General features: G+C 40.6%; 1 protein-coding gene across 1 annotated transcript in view; it reads left to right on the forward strand.

Moving 5' to 3' along the window:
• Positions 1 to 603: 603 nt before the first annotated feature.
• Positions 604 to 22,182, forward strand: part of LOC132400515 (cytochrome P450 7A1-like) — a 39,001-nt gene continuing 17,422 nt past the window's right edge. Inside the window, exons 1-4 of the mRNA XM_059981535.1 lie at positions 604 to 1,256; positions 4,611 to 4,851; positions 15,180 to 15,790; positions 19,412 to 19,542. Of these exons, the coding sequence (XP_059837518.1) occupies positions 1,180 to 1,256; positions 4,611 to 4,851; positions 15,180 to 15,790; positions 19,412 to 19,542 (1,060 nt within the window). The 5' untranslated portion in view covers positions 604 to 1,179. The remainder of the gene's footprint in view (positions 1,257 to 4,610; positions 4,852 to 15,179; positions 15,791 to 19,411; positions 19,543 to 22,182) is intronic.

A 22,182-nucleotide genomic window follows, 5' to 3' on the forward strand; every position in this document is an offset into this window, starting at 1 on the left:
GATAACACCAATGTTTGAGATATTTCCATAACTACCACAAATAAAGTCCGTGGTATTTGTCATTTTAAAAGGAACTGTGCTTCGAGGACACGTTAATTGAATTGGCAGCGGTTTCTTAAGAGATTTAATCAAAATCTAATTGAGTTCAAAACTTGTTCAAATAAGGACAGGCTAAACTTTCCACTGCCGCAGTATCAGTGGATGCTCATATGCTGAAAATGCGTAAGTCTGCTTGGCAGTATGTGGAAAATGAAACTGATTATATGTTCGCACTGCAGAAAATGTAAACGCCATCAGCAAAAAAGGGCCCATGGTTAAACTACCCTCTGTCGGAATGATGTTGACTGCAAACATGATGTCCATTTTCTCAAACGATGTTGGATAACCACAGGGGTCGGTCTCCCTCTCTGAAACCGTTTGTTGTAAATTGAACTGAACAACTTTACTAAGTTGTCTGACGACAATGAACTGTTTACACCAGTACAGAATGGATGAATTAGGACTACTTTGCGGAAGTTCGTCCCTGCAGAAAGTAACTGATACTTGTAAAATACCCCCTTTAATTGTTCAGGACATAGATTGAAATTCGTACGTTTCCGGGCAAAGATCCGAATCACTCTTGATTATTTTGTGCTCACGTAATTCGGAACAACTACGTTTAAAAAGCAGATTAATTCCACATATAAAATCCATCAAAGGCTGTTCATCCACGCAGCTTGCTGAGCTCCTCCAGCATTTTGTATGTGTTGCTTTGGATTTCCAGCATCTACCGATTTTTTCCTGTTTGTGACATAAATGCAGATTCACTATTAGTTAAAAGTCTGGAAGATGGTAAATTCGCTCTGAAGGTGTTTACGCATTGATGGAGCGCCTACTGAATCGGTGCCCTCCTCCTTTCCCCGCCCTTTACCCCAACTCGTTCCATTCCACAACCGCTGCAGAGGCAGTTGTTTGTCTGCGGAACTTGCAGTGCAAACTTTTGTCTTCGGCGTGGGCTTTTAATTTGTTATCTACTCCCGAAAGGACGTCGATCTTTCGATCAATAGAAAAGCTGCTTTTTGTTTGTTTTGTAACAAATGCAGTGAGGCAACGAGGTCTGGTGGACTAAAAAAATCAGGAGGGAAGAGCAACGGTATCTGCAGCCGCCACCAGCCGCGGTTCTTGACAAATTAACGGACAATGGCAGACGTTGGTGTCTTGGTTGCCAGCCTCTTGGCTGTTCTGTCACTCGTGTGGTTCCTGCTGTTAAGGAGAAGGCAAGTACAGATATGTTAATCGTTTCTAGAACCTTGAGGCGAACTTTGTAATAGTTAGGTAGCATTGAAATGACGTGGGTTTGTAAATCGCAGAATTCTGATTTCTAAAAGATTTGTTCACATTGCCTGACCCTTTTGACATTTACTTTATTTTCCCCCTTTTTAAAATTCTTTGTCTGCTTTCCCTTTGAAAGCCATTATGGATTCCACCCATCCGTGTTCCTGATAGAGTTTTCTTTGGCCGATTCTCTGGTCTGCTTGTGCCAGTTTACAGAATTGTGTGCGAAAGGAAAACCTCACATTCAGGATATCTCGGCGGGAGTAGAAGGCAGAAGGGGGGCGGGGAGAGGTGGAACCGGGAAAACACACACACAGGTATTTAAATGACAAAACTCAAAATCCCTCCCAGGGATTAAGTGGCCAGGGAAATCCCTGCACTAAGATTTTAGGAGTCTACTTCCAAAGGTGATTTCGATTTTAAGATTAAAGATGAAGTTACCAACTTTTAAATACGTTAGTAATTGTTCAATTCACTTAATATCAGCAAAGGTTTTTTAAAAAATATATATTTTATGTATCTGGCCCATCCCTAATTGACATTGAGAAGGTAGCGGTGAGTCATCTTCTGAAGCCACCGCAATGCTCGTATGAAGATGCTCTTGTTGCGTCGTTGAGTGAACCAGGAGTTCATCCTAGTGACAGTGAATACTGAAGTCAGCACGGTGTGCGACTCGGAGGGTTTCGTTCAGGTGGTGGCGTTCACATGCAGTTGCTGCCTTTATCCCCCTGGGTGGTATACGGATTAAAGTCAGGAGGAGCTGCTGGATTAGTTTGGGTTAGTGACTACAGTGCATTTTGTGGATTTATATATTTATCGAGATGCAACGCCGTCCAGCTACCTCGGATTTAACCCTAGGTTAATTTATAATGACTAATTAACCTACTAACTACTGCATCTTTGGACTGTGGGAGGGAACCAGAGCAGCCAGAGAAAACACACACATTCGATGGGGAAGACATGGCGCCTTCACAGAGGACGTTCTAGTTGAACTCTAAACTCTGACGCCCTGACTCGTTACGCTACAGTAACGCTTAATGCAGCTGCTGTGGAGAGAATGAATATATGTCCAGCAGGTTATTAACCCCAGACAGAGTAATGTTTCTAGCACTGCGGCAGTCCAGATGCAGAGTTCATGGTTCATTCTGGTGAATGTCAATTCGTAACTGCCTGAATTCTTGCGTGAAGGAGAGGGTTGATGCTTGACGTTTATGTGGTTTATCAGCCAGTGCCTAAATGTTGTCCAAGAATTGTTTCATATGGCGAGAATTGTGAATGGGATTAGTCAATGTGCAAGTCAGCAACAATTCAGGGGAAGGGGGTGAGAGGTTTCAAGAAGGCCTGAGGAAGGCCTTTTTGACCCAGAGAGTAGTTGGAATCTGGAAAACATTTGTGGAGTAGGCAGGTACACTCACACATCTGTCCTTGATGACTCTATGATTGGATTACTAACTTCGGGGTCAACAACCCACATAGTCAGTTATGTTACAAATATTTGCATGAGTGCTTCTTTCTCAAGTTCAGCATTCAAATGCTGAATTAAGGTTCCCAAAATTCTGTTGGAGGAGTTGGGCAGATTCCGATTTAGTTCCGCATGTGAGCTGATAACCAGAAAGTGCTTGAGACATTCTAATAGTCAAGCAGCACGGAAGAAAGTACAACAGAGCCAATTCTGAAGTCAATGACCTTTCACTTCTCCTGGGAAAAGTTATAGAAAATTGTTTTATATGATTTACGTTGCAGAGAAAGAGGAGGGGTGGAAAGGAGTGAGGAAAATTGTCAGTATTTTAGCAAAGCCCAATGTAAGCTTGAGAAACATCTTGCCCCCTGACTAATATTGCTAAAATCCTGGATTTCAACATTGAATTCAGCAATTTCGTATATCAAAGTTTTCGAGTTTGTATCAGAGCTGATCAGTTCTGGTGCAAGATCAGGGAATGCTGGGAATCAAGTTGCACCTATGAGGAAGGGATAACCTAGCATTTTGATTCATTGTTGTTGTTTCCTCATGGAAGTTTTTTATTTAAAATTTCCAGCATTTTCAGTTCTGTTTTCTGGTTTTCATTTACTGAGTTTTCCCAGAATTCTGTTTATTTCAGATTTCCAGCAACATCTATGTTCTGTATCAGCACTCTCTCCATCCCTCCGTCGCTACCTCTCCCCCTCTTTCCCCATCAGTCCACTCTTCCTCCAGCCAGGTTGGTTGTCATTAACGAGGTTTTAGCATTCTCTCTCCATCCATCTCTCTTGATATTCACCATATCGCAAGTATTCTCCTTGATTTCGCCAGTTACTCCCACTTCTCTGCATTCGGATCTCCGAGTAATGACAAAAGGTCATAGACCTGACTCCTCTTCACGTTCAGCAGTGTGGCCTGGCACACAGTATTTCCAGCGTTTTCAAAGTACTTACTTAATATTGAGTAGGCCCCTCTGGCCCTTTGAGCCACGCTGCCCAGCAAATCCCCCAATTTAATCCCAGCTTAGTCACGGGACAATTACAATGACCAATTAACCTACCAACTGGTACATCTTTGGACTGTGGGAAGAAAACTGCAGCAGCCAGGGGAAACCCATGCGGTCACGGGGAGAACGGACAAACTCCTCACAGGCAGTGGTGGGAAATGAGGCTGGGTTGCCTGTACTGTAAAGCATTGTGCACGCCACTACACCACCATGCCGCTTTGGTAAATGTGCAATCATGGCACACAAAGCTCTGTGACATGCGTTCCTGCTATAACATAAAATAGTATTCCATGATATAATATGGATAACTGTGACCTTAGTGAACGTCTAAAATTAACTGTTATATTTAGCTTTGGCCAAATTTCAGCAAGTAAAAGCTAAGTTTACACTGAAAATACTGATGGGGAAAAGATCATTTTCTGGATTGGATAGAACTTGGGTTTTGCTTCATGTGTAATAGCCTTCAGCTATTTCCATTAATATACATTATCCAATGACTGGTATTAACAGTTATTTTAATTGGTAATTAAATTGCCTTTTTTTATAGATTTGATTATCTTTTGTCAGCTTCCTAATTTGAAAATTATGTAGGTGAATTCCCTAGAGCTTCTGCACATGGTCTGTTGCAGTTGGAAGATGTGCAGGGGATTACTGATTTCATATTTTACTGTCCTGACGAAGGGTCTCGGCCCGAAACTTCGACAGTGCTTCTCTCTATAGATGCTGCCTGGCCTGCTGTGTCCCACCAGCAGTTTGTGTGTGTTGTTTGAATTTCCAGCATTTGCAGATTTCTTCGTGTTTGTTCATATTTTACTGTTCTACTTTTCACAGAAGAGAGGGTGAGCCTCCAGTTGTATATGGATGGATTCCATACTTGGGTTGTGCTTTAAAATTTAGTGAAAATCCTCTCAAGTTTCTAAAAACTTACCAGAAGAAGTATGGAAATACTTTTACATGTAAGATGGCTGGGAACTACCTCACATTTATCACTGACCCCTTCTCATACGGTTCTGTCATTCGGCATGGAAAATATCTTGACTTTCAGGACATTGGATTAAAAATTTCAAGAAGGGTAAGTTGTTCATACATATTCCAAGGTATTTTGTGTAATGCAAGGTAAAATGAATAGCTTGCCAGGAATTGCATTTGTTTTATCTGTTTTAACGCTAGTATCACGTTGATGAAGAAGCAATTAACAGCAAATTGGGTGCAATTATAGTAGTTAAAGCTGTTGTAATTTTATATGAAAATATAATGAATTAAATGCATATTTATTTTAAATGTTTATTCATTTTTAAAATGTGTTACATTATTGTATTGGACTTAAAAGTTCTATTAATAGAATTGTAAAAATCTTAAAACAGATTAATCAGAATTAGCACTAGCACATAATGTTTAACAGTATTTTCAAAGCAAAATGTATTTGCCCTTTAGATCTAAGGGTCTGGTCAACAATGAAGCAATTGTAATATTTGACTCTTGTATTATTGGTTATAGGCATTATTTTATTTAATTTGGTGTAAGTTAGAAGTAATGCACTTTAGCATTTTACATTATTTAAAAAAGATAACTGGGAATTAAAACTTCTGGTTTAAGATTGTGCTGAAGATGGGTGACAGCCTACTGGTGCTTCATAAAGCAAGGCATACAACTAAATACTGAACACTTTTTCTGTGGAAAATTGTGGTAGGCTATCACTGCAAGCAATGAAGGGGCGAGCAAAGGTGAGGCTGACCAGAACGTTGAGGTGTGTAGGTGCGAAGCAAAGTCGGAGCAAGGTTGACACCTGTTCGATTTGGAGTTGGAGCGAATGGTGCAGAGAAAAGTTGGAGTGAAGGAGTCTTGGAGCCTGTCCAACTAAACCGAGGGTGAGGTTGGATTGATCTAAGCACTGGGCCAATTTGGAAAGATTGGGCCCGGGCCGAAACGTGGTGGCAGGGTCTGGACCTAGAGTGTATTGTTGCGGTGGGGCCTGGGTCCAATCTAGGGTTTGGATAATTTAAATGCTGCGCCAGATAGACTGAAAAAGCAGGGTGTTGGGACCAGAGGCGAGGCTTGGGCTGGTTCTACTCACTGCTCTCAGAGGTTTACTCTGCTCTCCACAGCGCTGAGCTTGTGTCCTGCCGGATCCGGGTTTTCCAAGCTTCGTGACTGACGCCGAATCTATTGGCCTGGTTCAGCTGTTCTGGGTTTTGTGTCTATGAACTTCACTTTTTACTTTGCCATATCCTACAGTTTTGTTGTTTCATCTTGCTTCTAAACACTTAATCGTTCAAAAATAGTGTTAATTTCAGTATAACTCTTTTCAATAATCCTAAAAGATGGCATAAAATAAAATGAAACTTAAGAATGAATTATTCCTTCAAAACTTAATACTGGAAGATAATAAAAAAAGTTAATTTTACTAATAACAAGTTTTTGTTATAAAACTTTTGCAATAGAGAACTGGGCAAAAAATAATGGTATTGCCTAGTTCAGTAAGTTCCTTGTTTAGTTCGCATCAGAATTTTCTAGCACATTTGAACTGCATTCTCCCAAATCCCTTTGAATTCTTTATTTGCTTAGGACATTCTAGCATAGACACTATAAGTGCTAAGTAACAATGAGAATCTACATTACCACGGATGAGCTGCTTTTCACATTAACGCGCGCACACTAGTCACATTGATTTCCACAAGTATTCGATCCATCCCATTTGAAGAACTGGGAAGGACTCTGAAGCATCAAAGAACTGGTTGCTAGGTGATTTTTCACATCTTTGCAGAAGTGTTTGTAGGCAGAGTTCAATATAAATTGGCTATTGTTGAGGACCATTGCCAAATATTTATGATTATAACTAATTTAAAGATTAATTGCTTCTATTAATAATTTTTAATGGAATTGTGAAATAAGTAGTAGGAATATTTTCTCATTTTGTGAAGAGGTACATAAGTAAGTGCGTGAGTGTGTTTATTAGAAAAGGGGGACTATTGACCAGTCCTGAGGTAACTCTAATTCAAAACAAGTGATTAGGATGTTTGTAATGGAAATATTTTAGAAATTCAAAAGCACACTGTAGATGCCACTAATCTGAAATAGAAACAAATTACAGGAAGCTATCAAAAAGTCAGATGACGCTTAGAAACATTTTAATGGTTCATGTAAAAAGTCCTTTATCAGAATTTCCTATTCTTTTTGGGGGTTATTTGGTAGCACAGCTCAAAGAGCTGACTTAATGATGTTACGTACCCCGTAACTGGGTGTCTGACCAGCAGAGAAAGAAGAATCCGTTGGAGTCTGGTGGTACTATATTCAAAAGTGTTTATTAGTAAAATAAGCAAATCAATATCAATAATGCAAATATATAGATAATACACGTTAGCAATAATAACCCTAAAAGTGTGGGAATAATAATCAATAATATACAAACTCTATCGATGTCTAGAGGATAATGAATTGTCATATAAAAGTATAAAGTTCAGTTCAGTTCATACGTGCTGAGGTAGATATGGTTGTTGTGTTGTAATTGTTGGAGAGATTGAGAGAGAGAGCGAGCGAGGAGTAACAGCTACAGTCAGGCAAACCTTCCTTTTCGCTCTTGATCCGTCGTATCGTTGTGGCCGTTCAGTTATGACCCCTCTGTCCTTCAGCTGGACCGTTCTTCTGTGGTGGACTCGTCACTCTGGCATGAGTGGACACACACACAAGTCCCCACCAGCCCTGCTATAACACTGTGAGTTTAATTGACCGATCTCTTTGTTCGGTCTCCGACGCCCCACACCTTCCCTTGGGTTCCAACACTCAATCAGTGCTCAATGGTGTGTCTCCTGGTGTGTCTGAAAGGTGTCTCTCCAGACCTCACTTTTATCCTTACTCACGGTGTCTCAGTTGTCAATCAATTTCAAATGGCTGTGTCCATCAAACCAGCCCACTCCGGCTGTCCACTGAGGAATGTTAATGAACAGAATGGTACAAGATAAATAACCCTAACAAGTCATAATACAGTGAATCAACAAGTCTCTCTCCCCTCTCTTATCTGTAGCAGATGTTCTTGCATGTTTTCTTTCCCATCTCTCTCTCTCATGAGCAGCATAGCAACAATAACGGTTTGTGATTCTCCCCGGGGTGGGGGGAACATGGGCAACTCTGCACCCTTCTGCCCATCAGAGCAGTTCATCCTTCATAACAATGACCAACACCCAGTAGCACTCGCATCTACAATGATGAAATGCTTTGAGAGGTTGGTCATGACTAGACTGAACTCCTGCCTCAGCAAGGACCTGGACCCACTGCAATTTGCCTATCGCCACAATAGGTCAACGGCAGACGCAATCTCAATCTCAAACACTTACGTCAGGATGCTGTTCATCGACTATAGCTCAGCATTTAACACCATCATTCCCACAATCCTGATTGCGAAGTTACAGAACCTGGGCCTCTGTACCTCCCTCTGCAATTGGATCCTCGCTGACAATTGGTGCACCTCGCGTGTGTGCTTAGCCCATTGCTCTACTCTTTCTATATCCATGACTGTGGCTAGGCATAGGTCAAATACCATCTATAAATTTGCTGATGATATAACCATTGTTGGTAGAATCTCAGATGGTGATGAGAGGGCGTAGACGAGTGAGATATGCCAACTAGTGGAGTGGTGCCACAGCAACAACCTGGCACTCAACATCAGTAAGACTGATTGTGGACTTCAGGAAGGGTAAGACGAAGGAACACATACCAATCCTCATAGAGGGATCACCAGTGGAAAGAGTGAGCAGTTTCAAGTTCCTGGGTGTCAAGATCTCTGAGGATCTAACCTGGTCCCAATATATCGATGCAGTTATAAAGAAGGCAAAGCAGCGACTGTACTTCATTAGGAGTTTGAAGAGATTTGTCATGTCAACAAATACACTCAAAGACTTCTATAGATGTACCATGGAGAACATTCTGACAGGCTGCATCACTATCTGGTGGGGTGGGGGGGGGGGGGTGGTGCGGCTACTGCACAGGACCAGAAGAAGCTGATTGTAAATTCAATTGGCTCCATCTTGGGTATTAGCCTACAGAGTACCCAGGATGTCTTCAAGGAGTGGTGTCTCAAAAAGGCAGCATCCGTTACTAAGGACCTCCAGCACACAGGGCATGCCCTCTTCTCAATGTTACCGTCAGGTAGGAGGTACAGAAGCCTGAAGGCACACACTCAGCGATTTCAGAATAGTTTCGTCCCCTCTGCCATCTGATTCCTAAATAGATATTGAACCTTGAACACTACCTTACTCTTTAAATATATATTATTTCTGTTTTTGTGTGATTTTTAACCTATTCAATATACATGTATGGTAATTGATTTATTTATTTTTTCTTCTGTATTATGTATTGCATTGAACTGCTGCTGCTCACTTAACAAATTTCATGACACATGCCGGTGATAATATCAGATTCTGGGAAGGGCTTGTTCCACGGTGTATCTCAATCAATGAATAAATAAAATGATACTGCATCTCACTGATACACAGAACAGCTGCCCATAGATATTAGTAGGGGGTTTATTATTATGACAGGGTGCAGTAAAAACTGTTTGCATGTCATCCACACAGATCACTGCATCAGTACATTGAGGTAGTACAAAGGAAAAGGAATACACAAATGCGGAACATATAGTGTTACAGTTACAGAGAAAATGCAGTTTGTAACCAGGCAATATGATGAGGTAAATAGTGAGATCCAGAGTCCATTTTATCATGAGTTCGATAGTCTGAGAACAATGGGATAGAAGCTTTCTTTGAGTCTGGTTGTATGTGCTTCTGGGCTTTTGTATCTTCTGCTCAATGAGAGGAGGGAGAAGAGAGCATGTCCAGGGTGGCTGGAGTCTTTGATTATGTTGGCTGCTTTTCCAGGGCAATGAGAAGTGTAGCTAGAATCCATGGAAAAGAAGCTGATTTCCATGATGTGCTGAGCTACTTCACTACTTTGTGCAGTTGCCTTGCCAAGTCACGATGCGCAGGATAGAATGTGTTCAGTGGTAACGGGGACATGCCAAATTTTCTTAGTCTTCTGGGGAAGCAAAGATTCTGATGCAATTTTTTGGCAATAGGATTTGTGTTGTTGGACCAGGACAAGCTATTAATGTTTACATCTAGAACCTAGAAGGAGAGGACAGCTGGCAGAGATTGATGTGAATAGTCTAAGCAATCATTTAGGGGAGTCATTTCACTCGATCTTTTGAAGGTGCTATATGAGTGGATTGCCATGTTGTTGGAGATGGTGTCCAATAATGGGAGGGACAGAAGAGTGAAGTATTAGCCTTAAGACCTTATCAAAGGAATCTTCAGAGAACTACAGATTTGCCTTCTTCTGTTCAGTTGTCCCACGCATTCAAAATAACAAGAAAGGTGGGAGAAAACCTAGTTATATAAGAAAACAAATTTTAGACCAAGTTCCAAGTCCTGCAAATTAATGGCTCCCGGCAGTCCAGCCTGTAATTCCACCAATCTGCCACTGGAGGGCAGCAGTGGTTGGGAGAGGCCAGCTCCCAACCTAGACTAGACACCACTCTACAACGCAAGCCCAAGGACTGAAGCCTGTTTCTAGTTACAAATGCAGCAGCATTGCTTCCTCATTGTCTGACCCCACCAAACAAGGGAAGCAGAACTGTGACAATCAATGTGTTCGCAAAAGAAATGTCCAATAATTTGCTGATACCGTGAAAGTAAAGCAGGAACACCTAGAATAAACCATTTATGTTTCTTAACACTTTAGGCTTCATAAGTGGAACAAAAGGCAGCTTATTCAGTTTATGTGGCTAAATTGACGAAATCATCTGAGCTTTGCCAGTTCACTGATGGGCTTAATGATGCACTGAGGTCATTTAGTTTGTGGAATCTAACAAGGAAGCATTCAAAAACAACTCACTCACATTTAAAAGGGCAGTAGAAATTGCTGTATCAATGGAAACAGTAGCCAGACGCAATTAAGGAATGAAAATGAATGTGAACAAAATTGCAGCATCTAGACAGAGACCTGCTTGACTGAACATAATGTATTATGATTGTGGCAGGGGCTCATATGTACCAGACCAATGCAAGTTTAAAAGCAAAACTAGCAGAAAATTCAACCAAATGGGACATATACCAAGTAAATGTTGGGCAAGCAAAAATAAATGGACTGCTTTAGGGAAGAGAAAAAGCTAAAAATTCAAGCTGAAGTTTCAAAAAGAGCCCTAATCTGCATGCTGTTGAAAAATCTGATAATGATTTGAGTGACACAGGACAGAGTAGCCTTGAGATTTACAATTTAAAAACTAACGTGAGACAAGCAATACGGCTTACACCAGAAGTGAATAACAAATTAATTAAAATGGAATTGGACACTGGCTCAGCTGTTTCAGCCATTCCACAAAATGAGTTTGAGCAGCATTTCAAAGGTACTGAACAGAAGCCTGCAGTTATCCAACTATTAACTTACTTTAGAGAAAAATAACTCCTGTGGGAATGACATTTGTAAGTGTGAAATAAGCAATCAACAAGCCACATTGGGTTTGTATGTGGACATAGCAGGAGGGCCAGCATTGTGGGCCTGTGATTGGCTAATGCAAAAACAAATTGACTGGCTGCAACACGGCCTGCCGTGGAAACACAATCAACATACTCTTTACCGTACATCTATAGAAGTTTCACAAATTTTTAGATGTCACGTCGAATCGTTGCAAACTTGTAAGGAAGTAGAGATGCTGGCATGCTTTCTTTGTAATTGCACTTATGTGATGGGCCCACAATCAGGTAATAACACCTAGGAATTTAAAGTTGCTGACTCTCTGCACCTCTGAGTTCCCCCAGTGAGGACTGGCTCATGGACCTTTGGTTTCCTTCTCATGAAGTCAATGATAGGCTCCTTGGTCTTGCTGAGATTGAGTGAAGGATGTTGTTGTGACACCAGTCAGCCAGGTATTCAATCTTCCTCCTATGTGTCTGGACATTTGCCACTTCTTTTTAGATCGCCAACAATAGTGATGTCATCAGAAAACTTAAATACAGCAGTGGAGTTGTGCTTAGACACACACTCATAAGTGAGTGGAGCAGGAGGCAAGTTACATGGCCATTTGGTGCACCTGTGCTGATTGTGGAGGAAATGTTCTTGCCAACCCAAACTGACTGGGGTCTGCAAGTGAGGAAATCAAGAATCTAATTGCACTGCTATGTATTGAGGCCAAGGTCTTGAAGCTTATTGATTAGTTTAGAGAGGATGAGCTGTAGTCAAGAAAGAGCATCCTGATGTATGCAGCTTTGCTGTCCAGATGTTCCAGCATTGAGTGAAGAGCCAATGAAATGGCACCAATTGGAATGGATCCAAGTCGCTTCTCAGGCAGGAGCTGATGTTTCAGAAACCTCTCGAAACATTTCATCACAGTGGATGTAAGTGCTACTGGACGATAGTGAGGATGTGACGAAACACATTGATGAACGAAGAGCAGTAGATGTAGTTTATATGGATTTCAGCAAGGCATTTGATAAGGTACCCCATCGAAGGCTTATTTAGAAAGTAAGGAGACATTGATTTGTGGATCCAGAACTGGCTTGCCCACAGAAGGAAAAGAGTGATTGTAGATGGGTCATATTCTGCATGGAGGCCGGTGACCGGTGGTGTGTCTTAGGGATCTGTTCTGGGACCCTTGCTCTTCGTGATTTTTACAAATGACTTGGATGAAGAAGTGGAGTGATGGGTTAGTAAGTTTGCTAATGACACAATGGTTGGAGGTGTTGTGGATAGTGTGGAGGGCTGTCAAGAGGTTACAGCGGGACATCGATAGGATGCAAAACTGGGCTGAGAAATGGCAGATGGAGTTCAACCCAGATAAGTGTGAAGTGGTTCATTTTGGTAGGTCAAATATGATGGCAGTATATAGTATTAATGGTAAGACTCTTGGCAGTGTGGAGGATCAGAGGTATCTTGGGGTCAGAGTCCATGGGACGCTCAAAGCAGCTGCACAGGTTGACACTGCGGTTAAGAAGGTATACGGTGTATTGGCCTTCATTAATCGTTGAATTGAATTTAGGAGACAAGGTAATGTTGCAGCTATATAGGACCCTGGTCAGACCCCACTTGTACTGTGCTCAGTCCTGGTCTCCTCACTACAGGAAGGATGTGGAAACCATAGAAAGGGTGCAGAGGAGATTTAAAGGATGTTGCCTGGATTGGGGAGCTTGCCTTATGAAAACAGGTTGAGTGGACTCGGCCTTTTCTCCTTGGAGCGATGGAGGATGAGAGGTGACTTGATAGAGGTGATAAGATGCATTGATCGTGGGGATAGTCAGAGGCTTTTCCCCAGGGCTGAAATGGTTGCGAATTGGGCTGAAATTGGATTCCGGTTTAAGGTGCTGGGGAGTAGGTACAGAGGAGATGTCAGGGGTAAGTTGTTTTTTTTCCTCAGGGAGTGGTGAGTGGGTGGAATGGGCTGCCGGCAACGGTGATGGAGGCGGATACAATAGGGCCTTTTAAGAGACTTTTGGATGCGTACATGGATCTTAGTGAAATAGAGGTCTATGGATAACAGCAGTAACTTCTAAGGTAGGGACATGTTCGGCACAACTTTGTGGGTCGAAGGGCCTGTATTGTGCTGTTGGGTTTCTATGTTTCTACTCATAGAGGCAGGTTACCATGTTCTTCTTAGGCACCGGTATAATTGAAGCCTGTTTGAAGCAGTTGGGTGCCTCAGACTGCCAAAGAGAGCACTCCAGCCATGGGTACAGATTTCCTGGTAGTAGTGGATGCCACCATAAAGTGGGTCAGATGTGTTTCCAATACCCTCCACTACAGCGTTCCACATCGTCGATGTGTGGAGAAGCCTCTTCCAAAGGACTGGTGTTCCAGAACATTTAGTCAGTGAAAATGGGCCACAGTTTGTTGTGGCACAGTTTCAGTCATTCCCTAAAATGAATGGTATAAGACATATTACATGGGCACCATACCACACAGCCACAAATGGCTTGGTGGAAAGGTCAGTCCAGATCTAAAGAACGCACTGTGAGCAGTGTCAGCAGAACATGTTACATTGCACTGAATCAGCTGCTTGCCAGTTTCCTCATATATTGCACTGCAGAATCCACAACCAACAACTTGCCTGCAGTGCAGTTCCTGGGTCGTCCCTTGTGCTCACGCTTGGATCTCTTCAAGCCCAATCTCAGAAGGAGAACGCAGAACAAACAGCTGAAATAAAATGAGGGCTCCTCAAACAGAGAGGTTCAGTGTTTTACTCCTGGACAAGTAGGCCTTGCGAGGGAGTACTGAGGTGATCAAAAGTGTGTGCTTGGAAAGATTATGGACAGAACTGGACCACTCTCCTACTCAACAGAGATTGTGTCATCATCTGGAGACGACACATTCCTCAGTTGAGGAGAGCAGAGTCAATTGCTGGTGTAGAAAGGTGTCCAAAGCTGTTTCCTGCTGTCCCAGAGTCAACACATACAACAACCATGGAGGAGGCCCCAGAACATGAGATTGTTTCACAGTCACAAGTCTCACCTGCCAAGCAAAGTGACCTCCACCCCCCACCAGTCAGGAATGTTGTTATTCCACAGAGATTAAATCTTTTGGCCTCAATGGGACAATTTGAAATGTACTGTGATGCGGATGTCCATATAATAAATGTACTGTATAGTTCAGGTGACATTCTATATTGAGTTGGAGTTTGTAGCTAAGTAGAGAGGAGTGTTGTGTATTTAATATTTCAGTAATATTCAAGTAATCTTGTATGTCTTTTGATTATTTTTTTAAATTCTTTGGATTTAATGTAAAAGTTAGTGAATCCTGCCTGTTTCCATTTTGTTCACCTTTGCTAGATCTCTTAAAATTCAAAAAATATTTTCGTTTGTACTCTTTCAGGATCCTTATAGAAATCCATCATTTGTGTTTATTGCTTGTTTTTTAACAACCTAAAAATGCCTTTTTTTTTCTTTCTGACTTCATCTCTTAGCCTTAAACTGCTTTCGGGTATCCTTTTCAAATGAATGCAGATTGTTTCTGCATGTATAATTAGCTTTTCTAATTTACAGAAAGCCCTTGTGATTTCCATCAAAGCAGTAATTTGTGCTTTAAGCTGCTGAACCATGTTCAAGTTTAATCTCTCTATTCTCTTTGTAAGAGGTTACCATCTGACAAACTTTTATTTGGAATAGAATTGACATTGTTAAAGATTTGCAACAAGCTCACATTGTGAGCTAAGCACATGTAGCACCAAACAGTAAGTATTTGTGTGCTAAACTTCTGACAGTAGAATGCACTAGTGTGCTTTTGCTTTAAAGCTACAATTTGCTTTATTTCTGTTTAAGATGATAAATGGAATTCTGCTTTGTCATAATCAAAGATGCATAGTAAGTAGTAATTTTAATTGATTTTCATATTAAAACTTATGCCATATCTGATCTATCATAGGTATTTAATCATGTAGATTTTAAAGATGCTAAGTACGGGGTAGATTATGAAGACATTCATCAAATCTTCAACAAGACCCTGCAGGGACATGCCTTGGGCCCGTTGGCCGCAAGTATGATGGAGAATCTTCAGTTTGTAATATCACAAATGAAGTCTTCCTTAGACTCAGATGCATGGACCACTGGATGGCTTGAAGAGTTTTCATTCAAGATAATGTTTCAAGCTGGGTTTCTAACAATCTTTGGAAAAAATGAAAAGGCAATGAAAGCAAAGGATATTGAAAAGATCAATGCACAGAATGCCGCCATTCTGACTGCAATGGAGAATTTTAAAGTGTTTGACGCATCATTTCCTGCTTTAGCCAGTGGTATTCCAGTATTGTTTCTCAAAGCAGCCAAGAAAGCAAGATTGGCTCTAGCACAAATGTTGATGCCTAAAGTCTTAAATCAGAATGACAATAAATCTCTCCTCATTGAGGGAAGAATTAATATTTTTGACCGTTCACCTGTACTTGATGATCTTGAAAAGGCAAAGACACACGTTGCAATGCTGTGGGCTTCACAGGCCAATACCCTCCCGACTAGTTTCTGGAGCATTTATTATCTATTAAGGTACTGTTACTGGTAATCTTCCTTGTGCAAGATTAATCTGTAATATTTAAAGATATACCTACTTTTTTCAATCTACTTTTCTAATAATATACCTTCTCTCAGGCACAGTTTTATCTTCATCTCCTAGGTGAAAATCTAATTTGGAAATAAACTGACCATTATAAATGGGATGAAAACCATGTGACTTCTTTAATGAACAATCTGTTTTGTTTAGAATACAATTAAAACAGGAAGATTTTTTTCCCCCAGTGCCTATTCAAATAGCACAAATTCAGATTGTTTTACTGTCTCACAATGATCTGTTTGAAGAGTCTGTGTCTGCTCCCTGTTTTTCTCATTGATTCGAATGCTCTGACATTTTGTTGCATCCTTTTCCAATCTACCTTCTTCCTCCCTTTATAACTTCAAACCCCTTTTCCAAATCTTCCATGATGTATTCTGTTCTGACACAGACAATATTTAAAGTTTTTTATATTTTTCATTTGTCCTCTATTTTATCAATTTATTTGATTTTTGCCATATTGTGGACCCAAAATGTATACACAATTGTCATCAAGGCATCAAGAATGTACCATATTTTGTTATAAAACCTGTTATTCCATTAATTTTTTAAGATGTTAGCCATTGACTAAGTTTTCATAATGTCTTTTTCAAACAGAATCATCAAAGTACAAATGGTTTTCTGCATCATGCAGCCTTATTCCCTCAGTTAAAATACAGTTGCAGTTCTCTTGCAGACTGCATCAGGTTTCCCTCCAGGATTTCCCTGTATTTTGCTGCATTCATTTTACCCTCTACCTTCACAAGCCTTCCAGGGCCTGCTGCAGGGAAGCATCCCCACAGCATGATGCAGCCACCAGTATGGTTCACGGTAGGGATGGTGAGTTTTTGATGATCTGCATCATCAAACAGCTTACATCAAACATAGTGTTTAGATTGATGATTTAAAAAGCTCAAATTTGGTTTCATCAGACAACAGTACCTTCCAGCTGACTTCAGAATCTCCCAAATGCCTTCTGGGAAAACGCTTGCTGAGATTTCATGAGGTTTTTTTTCAGCTTTCTCTTTGCTACTCTCTCATAAACTGTGACTGGTTAAGCAGCCATGCACCAGTTGTATGCACAGTCTCTCCCGTCTCAGCCACTTAAGCTTGTAAAACCTCCAGAGGATAGGTCTCTTGGTGGCCTCCCCTTCTTGAATTGTCACTCTGTTTCTGAAGACATAGAAGCATAGAAAACCTACAGCGCACAATGCGCACAAAGTTGTGCCAGACATGTCCCTACCCTAGAAATTACTAGGCTTACCTATAGCCCTCTATTTTTCTAAGCTCCATGTACCTATCCAAAAGTCTCTTAAAAGACCGTATCATATCCGCTTCCACCACCATTGCCAGCAGCCCATTCCACACACTCACCACTCTCTGAGTAAAAAAAAACTTACCCCTGACATCTCTGTACCCACTCCCCAGCACCTTAAACCTGTGTCCTCTTGTGGCAACTATTTCAGCCCTTGGAAAAAGCCTCTATCCACACAATCAATGCCTCTCAACATCTTATACACCTCTATCAGGTCACCTCTCATTCTCCATCGCTCTAAGGAGAAAAGGCTGAGTTCACTCAACCTATCCTCATAAGACATGCTCTCCAATCCAGGCCTGCTCGAGACAAATTTACAGCTGAGCCATGTTCTTTCTAATTTTTGATGATTGAATTAACTGTATTCCAAAGGATATTCAGTGACTTGGAAATTTCTTGTATCCATCTCCTCACTTGAGCTTTTCAATAACTTTTTCACAAAGTTGCTTGGAATGTTCTTTTATCTTCATAGTGTACTTTTTGCCAGGATACTGTCTCACCAGGAATTGGACTTTCCAAATACAAGTGTATTTTTATTACAATCAATTGAAACATCTGGACTGTGCACAGTGATCTCCATTTAACTAAATATGTGACTTCTAAAACCAATTAGCTGCACCAGTGATGATTTGGTGTGTCATATTAAAGGGGCTGAATAGTTATGCAATCAATAATTTTGTGTTTTATATTTGTAATTAATTTGGATCACTTTGTAATGACCTGTTTTTACTTTGACATGAATCTTTTTTTCTGTTGATCAGTGTCAAAAAAGCCAGATTAAATTATGTTCTCAATATTAATCTCAAACTAAGGATTTAGATAAAATTTTCCTTTTTTTTCTATTTGCGATATTTTTCTGAGTATCTTCTAATTACCTGGATCAAATATGCTACAACTTTTTTGAAAAAGGGCATTCTGTTGACAACTCAGTCTTGTGACACTTCCATTCTAAATGAAGCTCTTGAGGAATTTTCCACAATTTTGTTCTCTTTACCTTAATTAACTTCTCTGCTATGTTTTAGTTACTTGGTCTCTCAACTTTGTTTTAAATAATTTAAGATTTATCTACCTTTTTTTGTATTATTGGGAAGTTCCATTTGACCTTTACAAATTCATAGAACAATTAACAGTTCTTGTGATGTTGATCACCTTGTATTAAAATGTTTTATTTTATGTTTTGAACCATTCTCCTTGAATTTGTTTTTTTTATTTTTCTTTCCTTGATCACTTGTATTTTTTACACTTTTGTCATATTAATATTATCAGTAAATCTGGGTAACCTGGTCTAATTTTTGTTCTATTTATTCTCTTCTGTTATTCTGAAATTAAGTGCTGTCTCTATTCGGCAACTTTACAGTATTCCTTTCTAAACTATCCCACTATTGCTCAATGGTCTAGTATGTCAATTTCCAATTTCACCTGTTGATATTTGACTCACTCCTGGGGCACAAGTTCAACATCTGTTTCTGTTCCAAGTCATAAATTTGCATTACAGACCCAAATAAGTGCAAATGGGATTCAGAAAACCTAACACAATGTAATTGTTTTTAGCAATTTACAGCTGAGACAGTTCGCTCCTTGATGGCAGCTACACTGTTGACACGTTGGACAGATTGTGCTGTTCTGTGGTTGCAAAGAGAGCTATTGGCTTGCTCCAGTACACAGCTCAGTTTGTTGCACATGTCTCTGCCAACTCATTGCAGCACACAACAAGATTACATGTTGGAGGTTGGCACACTTGTCTCAAAATTTACCACTGGACAGTATGCTGAGTCTAGGAGTGGAGTTATTTTGCATCTGGCTTCCTACTTGTTTTTAAAATGTGACTGCTATATGTAGGACAATTACATTGAAAAGCTAGATTCAGTAGTTCTTACTTTATTTGACTTAATATTTCAAATTATTTCACTATTTTTAAAGTACACATTATTTTATATGGAATTTAAAATGCCATTGATTTCAATTGTTTTGATATATCCCTGATTAATGGTGCAGGAAGGGTTCAAGATTCATCCCTCGAGGCCTTGTTGCTGCCTGCTGTCTAATCTGCTTTGCAGGATATTTGCAACAGTGAGACCTGCACATTGTTTGGCTATCCAGAGCATGATGCGGCCCAGTTGTTTTTTGAAACAAAACATAATCTACCTTTGTTTTTTTGAATAAAGATGAATAGAGGGCTGAAAGTGTAAAGATGATAAACTTTCACTCTTACTGTCAGTGGCACATCATTCGTATTACCAGTTATCTAGTTTTACATGTTTTGCAGGTATCCAGAAGCATTGAAAGCAGTGAGAAATGAACTTGACGACCTACTTCGCATAACAAATCAAAAAATTGGAGACGCTAATAATCCTATCACATTTACCAAAGAACAACTAGAGAGTATGAGAGTTGTGGGTAAGATCATGATCACACATGTTACCCTGGTACATATTTCTGTAATAGATATCAATAGTAAAATTGAGACGTTGAATTAAAGAAGTCACAAAACTACAATGCTATCATGTTGCGCTTGGTGTTTAACTATTTCATGAGATGCAAGGTTGTGTTGAACACAACTAAGCTGAAAAGTTTTGCTGCCACTTCCATGGATGTGATGGACTACAGATATTCTGTAGAAAGTAGAATACACATGTCTAATGTTTAACGTGGTGCCTCCAGTTGAATTTATAACAATTACTTTTGATTAAGATCATAAGATATTGGAGCAAAATTAGGCCATTTGGCCCTTCGAGTCTTCTCTGCCATTCCATCCTCTCAGCCTCAATCTCCTACCACTCCCCGTATCCCTTCATGCCCTAACCAGTCAAGAACTTATCAGCCTCTGCCTTAAATATACAAACAGACTTGGCCTCCACAGCTGCGTATGGCAACGAACCTGCATATTCACCACTCTCCAGCTAACGAAATTCTTTCTCAACTCCGCTCTAAAAAGAGGCTCGTCTATCTTGCGGCTGAGTCCTCTGGCCGTAGGTATTCCCACCATTGGGGGGGTGGGGGGTGCGTGTTGTCACCACACACAGCAACTGCACTATTTAAAGATATAGCCGATGTAGCCAACCTCTCATAATTTCTGGATGCAATTTTCGAAGAGAGATCTTGCCAGTGACATATGAATATAGCAGTAACTTGTGAGGGGAGCCTTGGTAATATTGAGGAACAGATTGCATTTTTTACTACCTTCACCCTGAATACCATAAGACATAGGAGCAGAATTAGGCCATTTGGTTCATCAGTCTGCTCCACCATTCAGTCATGGCTGATCTTTTTTTCCCCTCCTTAACCCCATTCCTGGCCTTTTCTCCGTAACCTTTGATGCTGTGTCTAATCAAGAACCTATCAGTCTCTGTCTTAAATACAGCCAATGACTTGGCCTCCACAGCTGCATGTGGCAACAAATTCATAAATTGATCACTGTCTGGCTAAAGAAATTTCTCCGCATCTGTTTTAAACAGACGTCCCTCTATCCTGAGGCTGTGCCCTCTTGTCTGAGATTCCCCCACCATTGGAAACATCCTTTCCACATCTACTCTGTCCAGGCCTTTTATCATTCAGAAGATTTCAATGAGATTCCCCCTCATCCTTCTAAATTTCAGTGAGTGCAGACCCAGAACCATCAAACATTCCTCGTATGATGGAATATGAGGAATTCCATCCTTGAATGAAATGAATGATTCCTTTCATTCCTGGAATCATCCTTGTGAACCTCCTCTGGATCCTCTCTAATGCCAGCACTTTTTTTCTTAGATGAGGAACCCAAAACTGTTCACACCACTCAAGATGCAGCCTCACTAGTGCTTTATAAAGCCCCAGCATTGCATCCCTGCTCTTGTAGTCAAGACCTCTTGAAACGAATACTAACATTGCATTTGTCTTCCTCACCACCAACTCGACCTGCAAGCTAACCTTGAGGGTATTCTGCACAAGGACTCCAAAGTCCATTTGAATCTCAGATTTTTGGATTTTCTCTCCATTTAGAAAATAGTTTGCATATTTATTTCTACTACCAAAGTGCATGACCATGCATTTTCTAACATTGTATTTCATTTACCATTTCCTTGCCCATTTTCCTAATCTGTCCAAGTCCTGCTGCAACCTACCTGTTTCCTCAACACTACCTGCCCCTCCACCAATCTTTGAATTATCTGCAAACTTGGCAACAAAGCCATCTATTCCATCATCTAAATCATTAGTATACTGACCATTGTGGAACACCACTTGTCACTGGCAGCCAACTGGACAAGGATCCTTTTATTTCCACTCGCTGCCTCCTACCAATCAGCCAATGCTAACCATGTTAGTAACTCTCCTGTAATACCACACGCTCTTAACTTGGTTACCAGCCTCATGTGTGGCACCTTTTCAGTGGCCTTCTGGAAGTCCAAATATACAATGTCCACAGCATTCCCTTTATCTGTCCTGCTTGTAATCTCCTGAATACTTCTGTGTAAATTCCATGGATTGTGCCACATCACCAGGAGCATAATAAAAGGTGTAAGTACAGAAGAGATTTCCAAAGGAGGTAGAGATGAATCCTGTTCTGTTTCAGGGTACAGTAAACCAAAATGCCCTTCTCTTGGACAACATCAGTGGCATGGAGAGGGGAGACTTGCAGCCTGGGCAACTGCTGGTCTTCCATTTTAAAAAAAAACACAACAACAACAACAACTTTGCCCAGGCTTGTGCCCTGGAAACTTTCCAAGGTGCAAATCCATGGTCTATCAAGACCAACAAACCAAGGTCTACAAACCAAGGCCTACAATGCTATCTCCCTCTCACTGACGGGGATTGTATTCAAAGGTAGGGGGATGGACATTTACTATTTGCTGCAGATAAAGCTCCAGCCAATTGCCAATGGCTGGATTAATCTATCTTTTTTTTAAAAAAATCAATGCGATTTTGAACTTTAGCCTTTGAATACAGATGGTAGTGACTGATCTGATCTATGACGTACTTTGCTTTTTACAATATTTCTGCATTGGGTATGCTGTCTGCCAAAGGTGTGAGGACTTTATCACCTTCAGTTTTGAGTAGAGA

The sequence above is a fragment of the Hypanus sabinus genome, chromosome 1 (genome assembly GCF_030144855.1).
Source record: "Hypanus sabinus isolate sHypSab1 chromosome 1, sHypSab1.hap1, whole genome shotgun sequence".
Classification (NCBI taxonomy): Eukaryota; Metazoa; Chordata; class Chondrichthyes; order Myliobatiformes; family Dasyatidae; genus Hypanus; species Hypanus sabinus.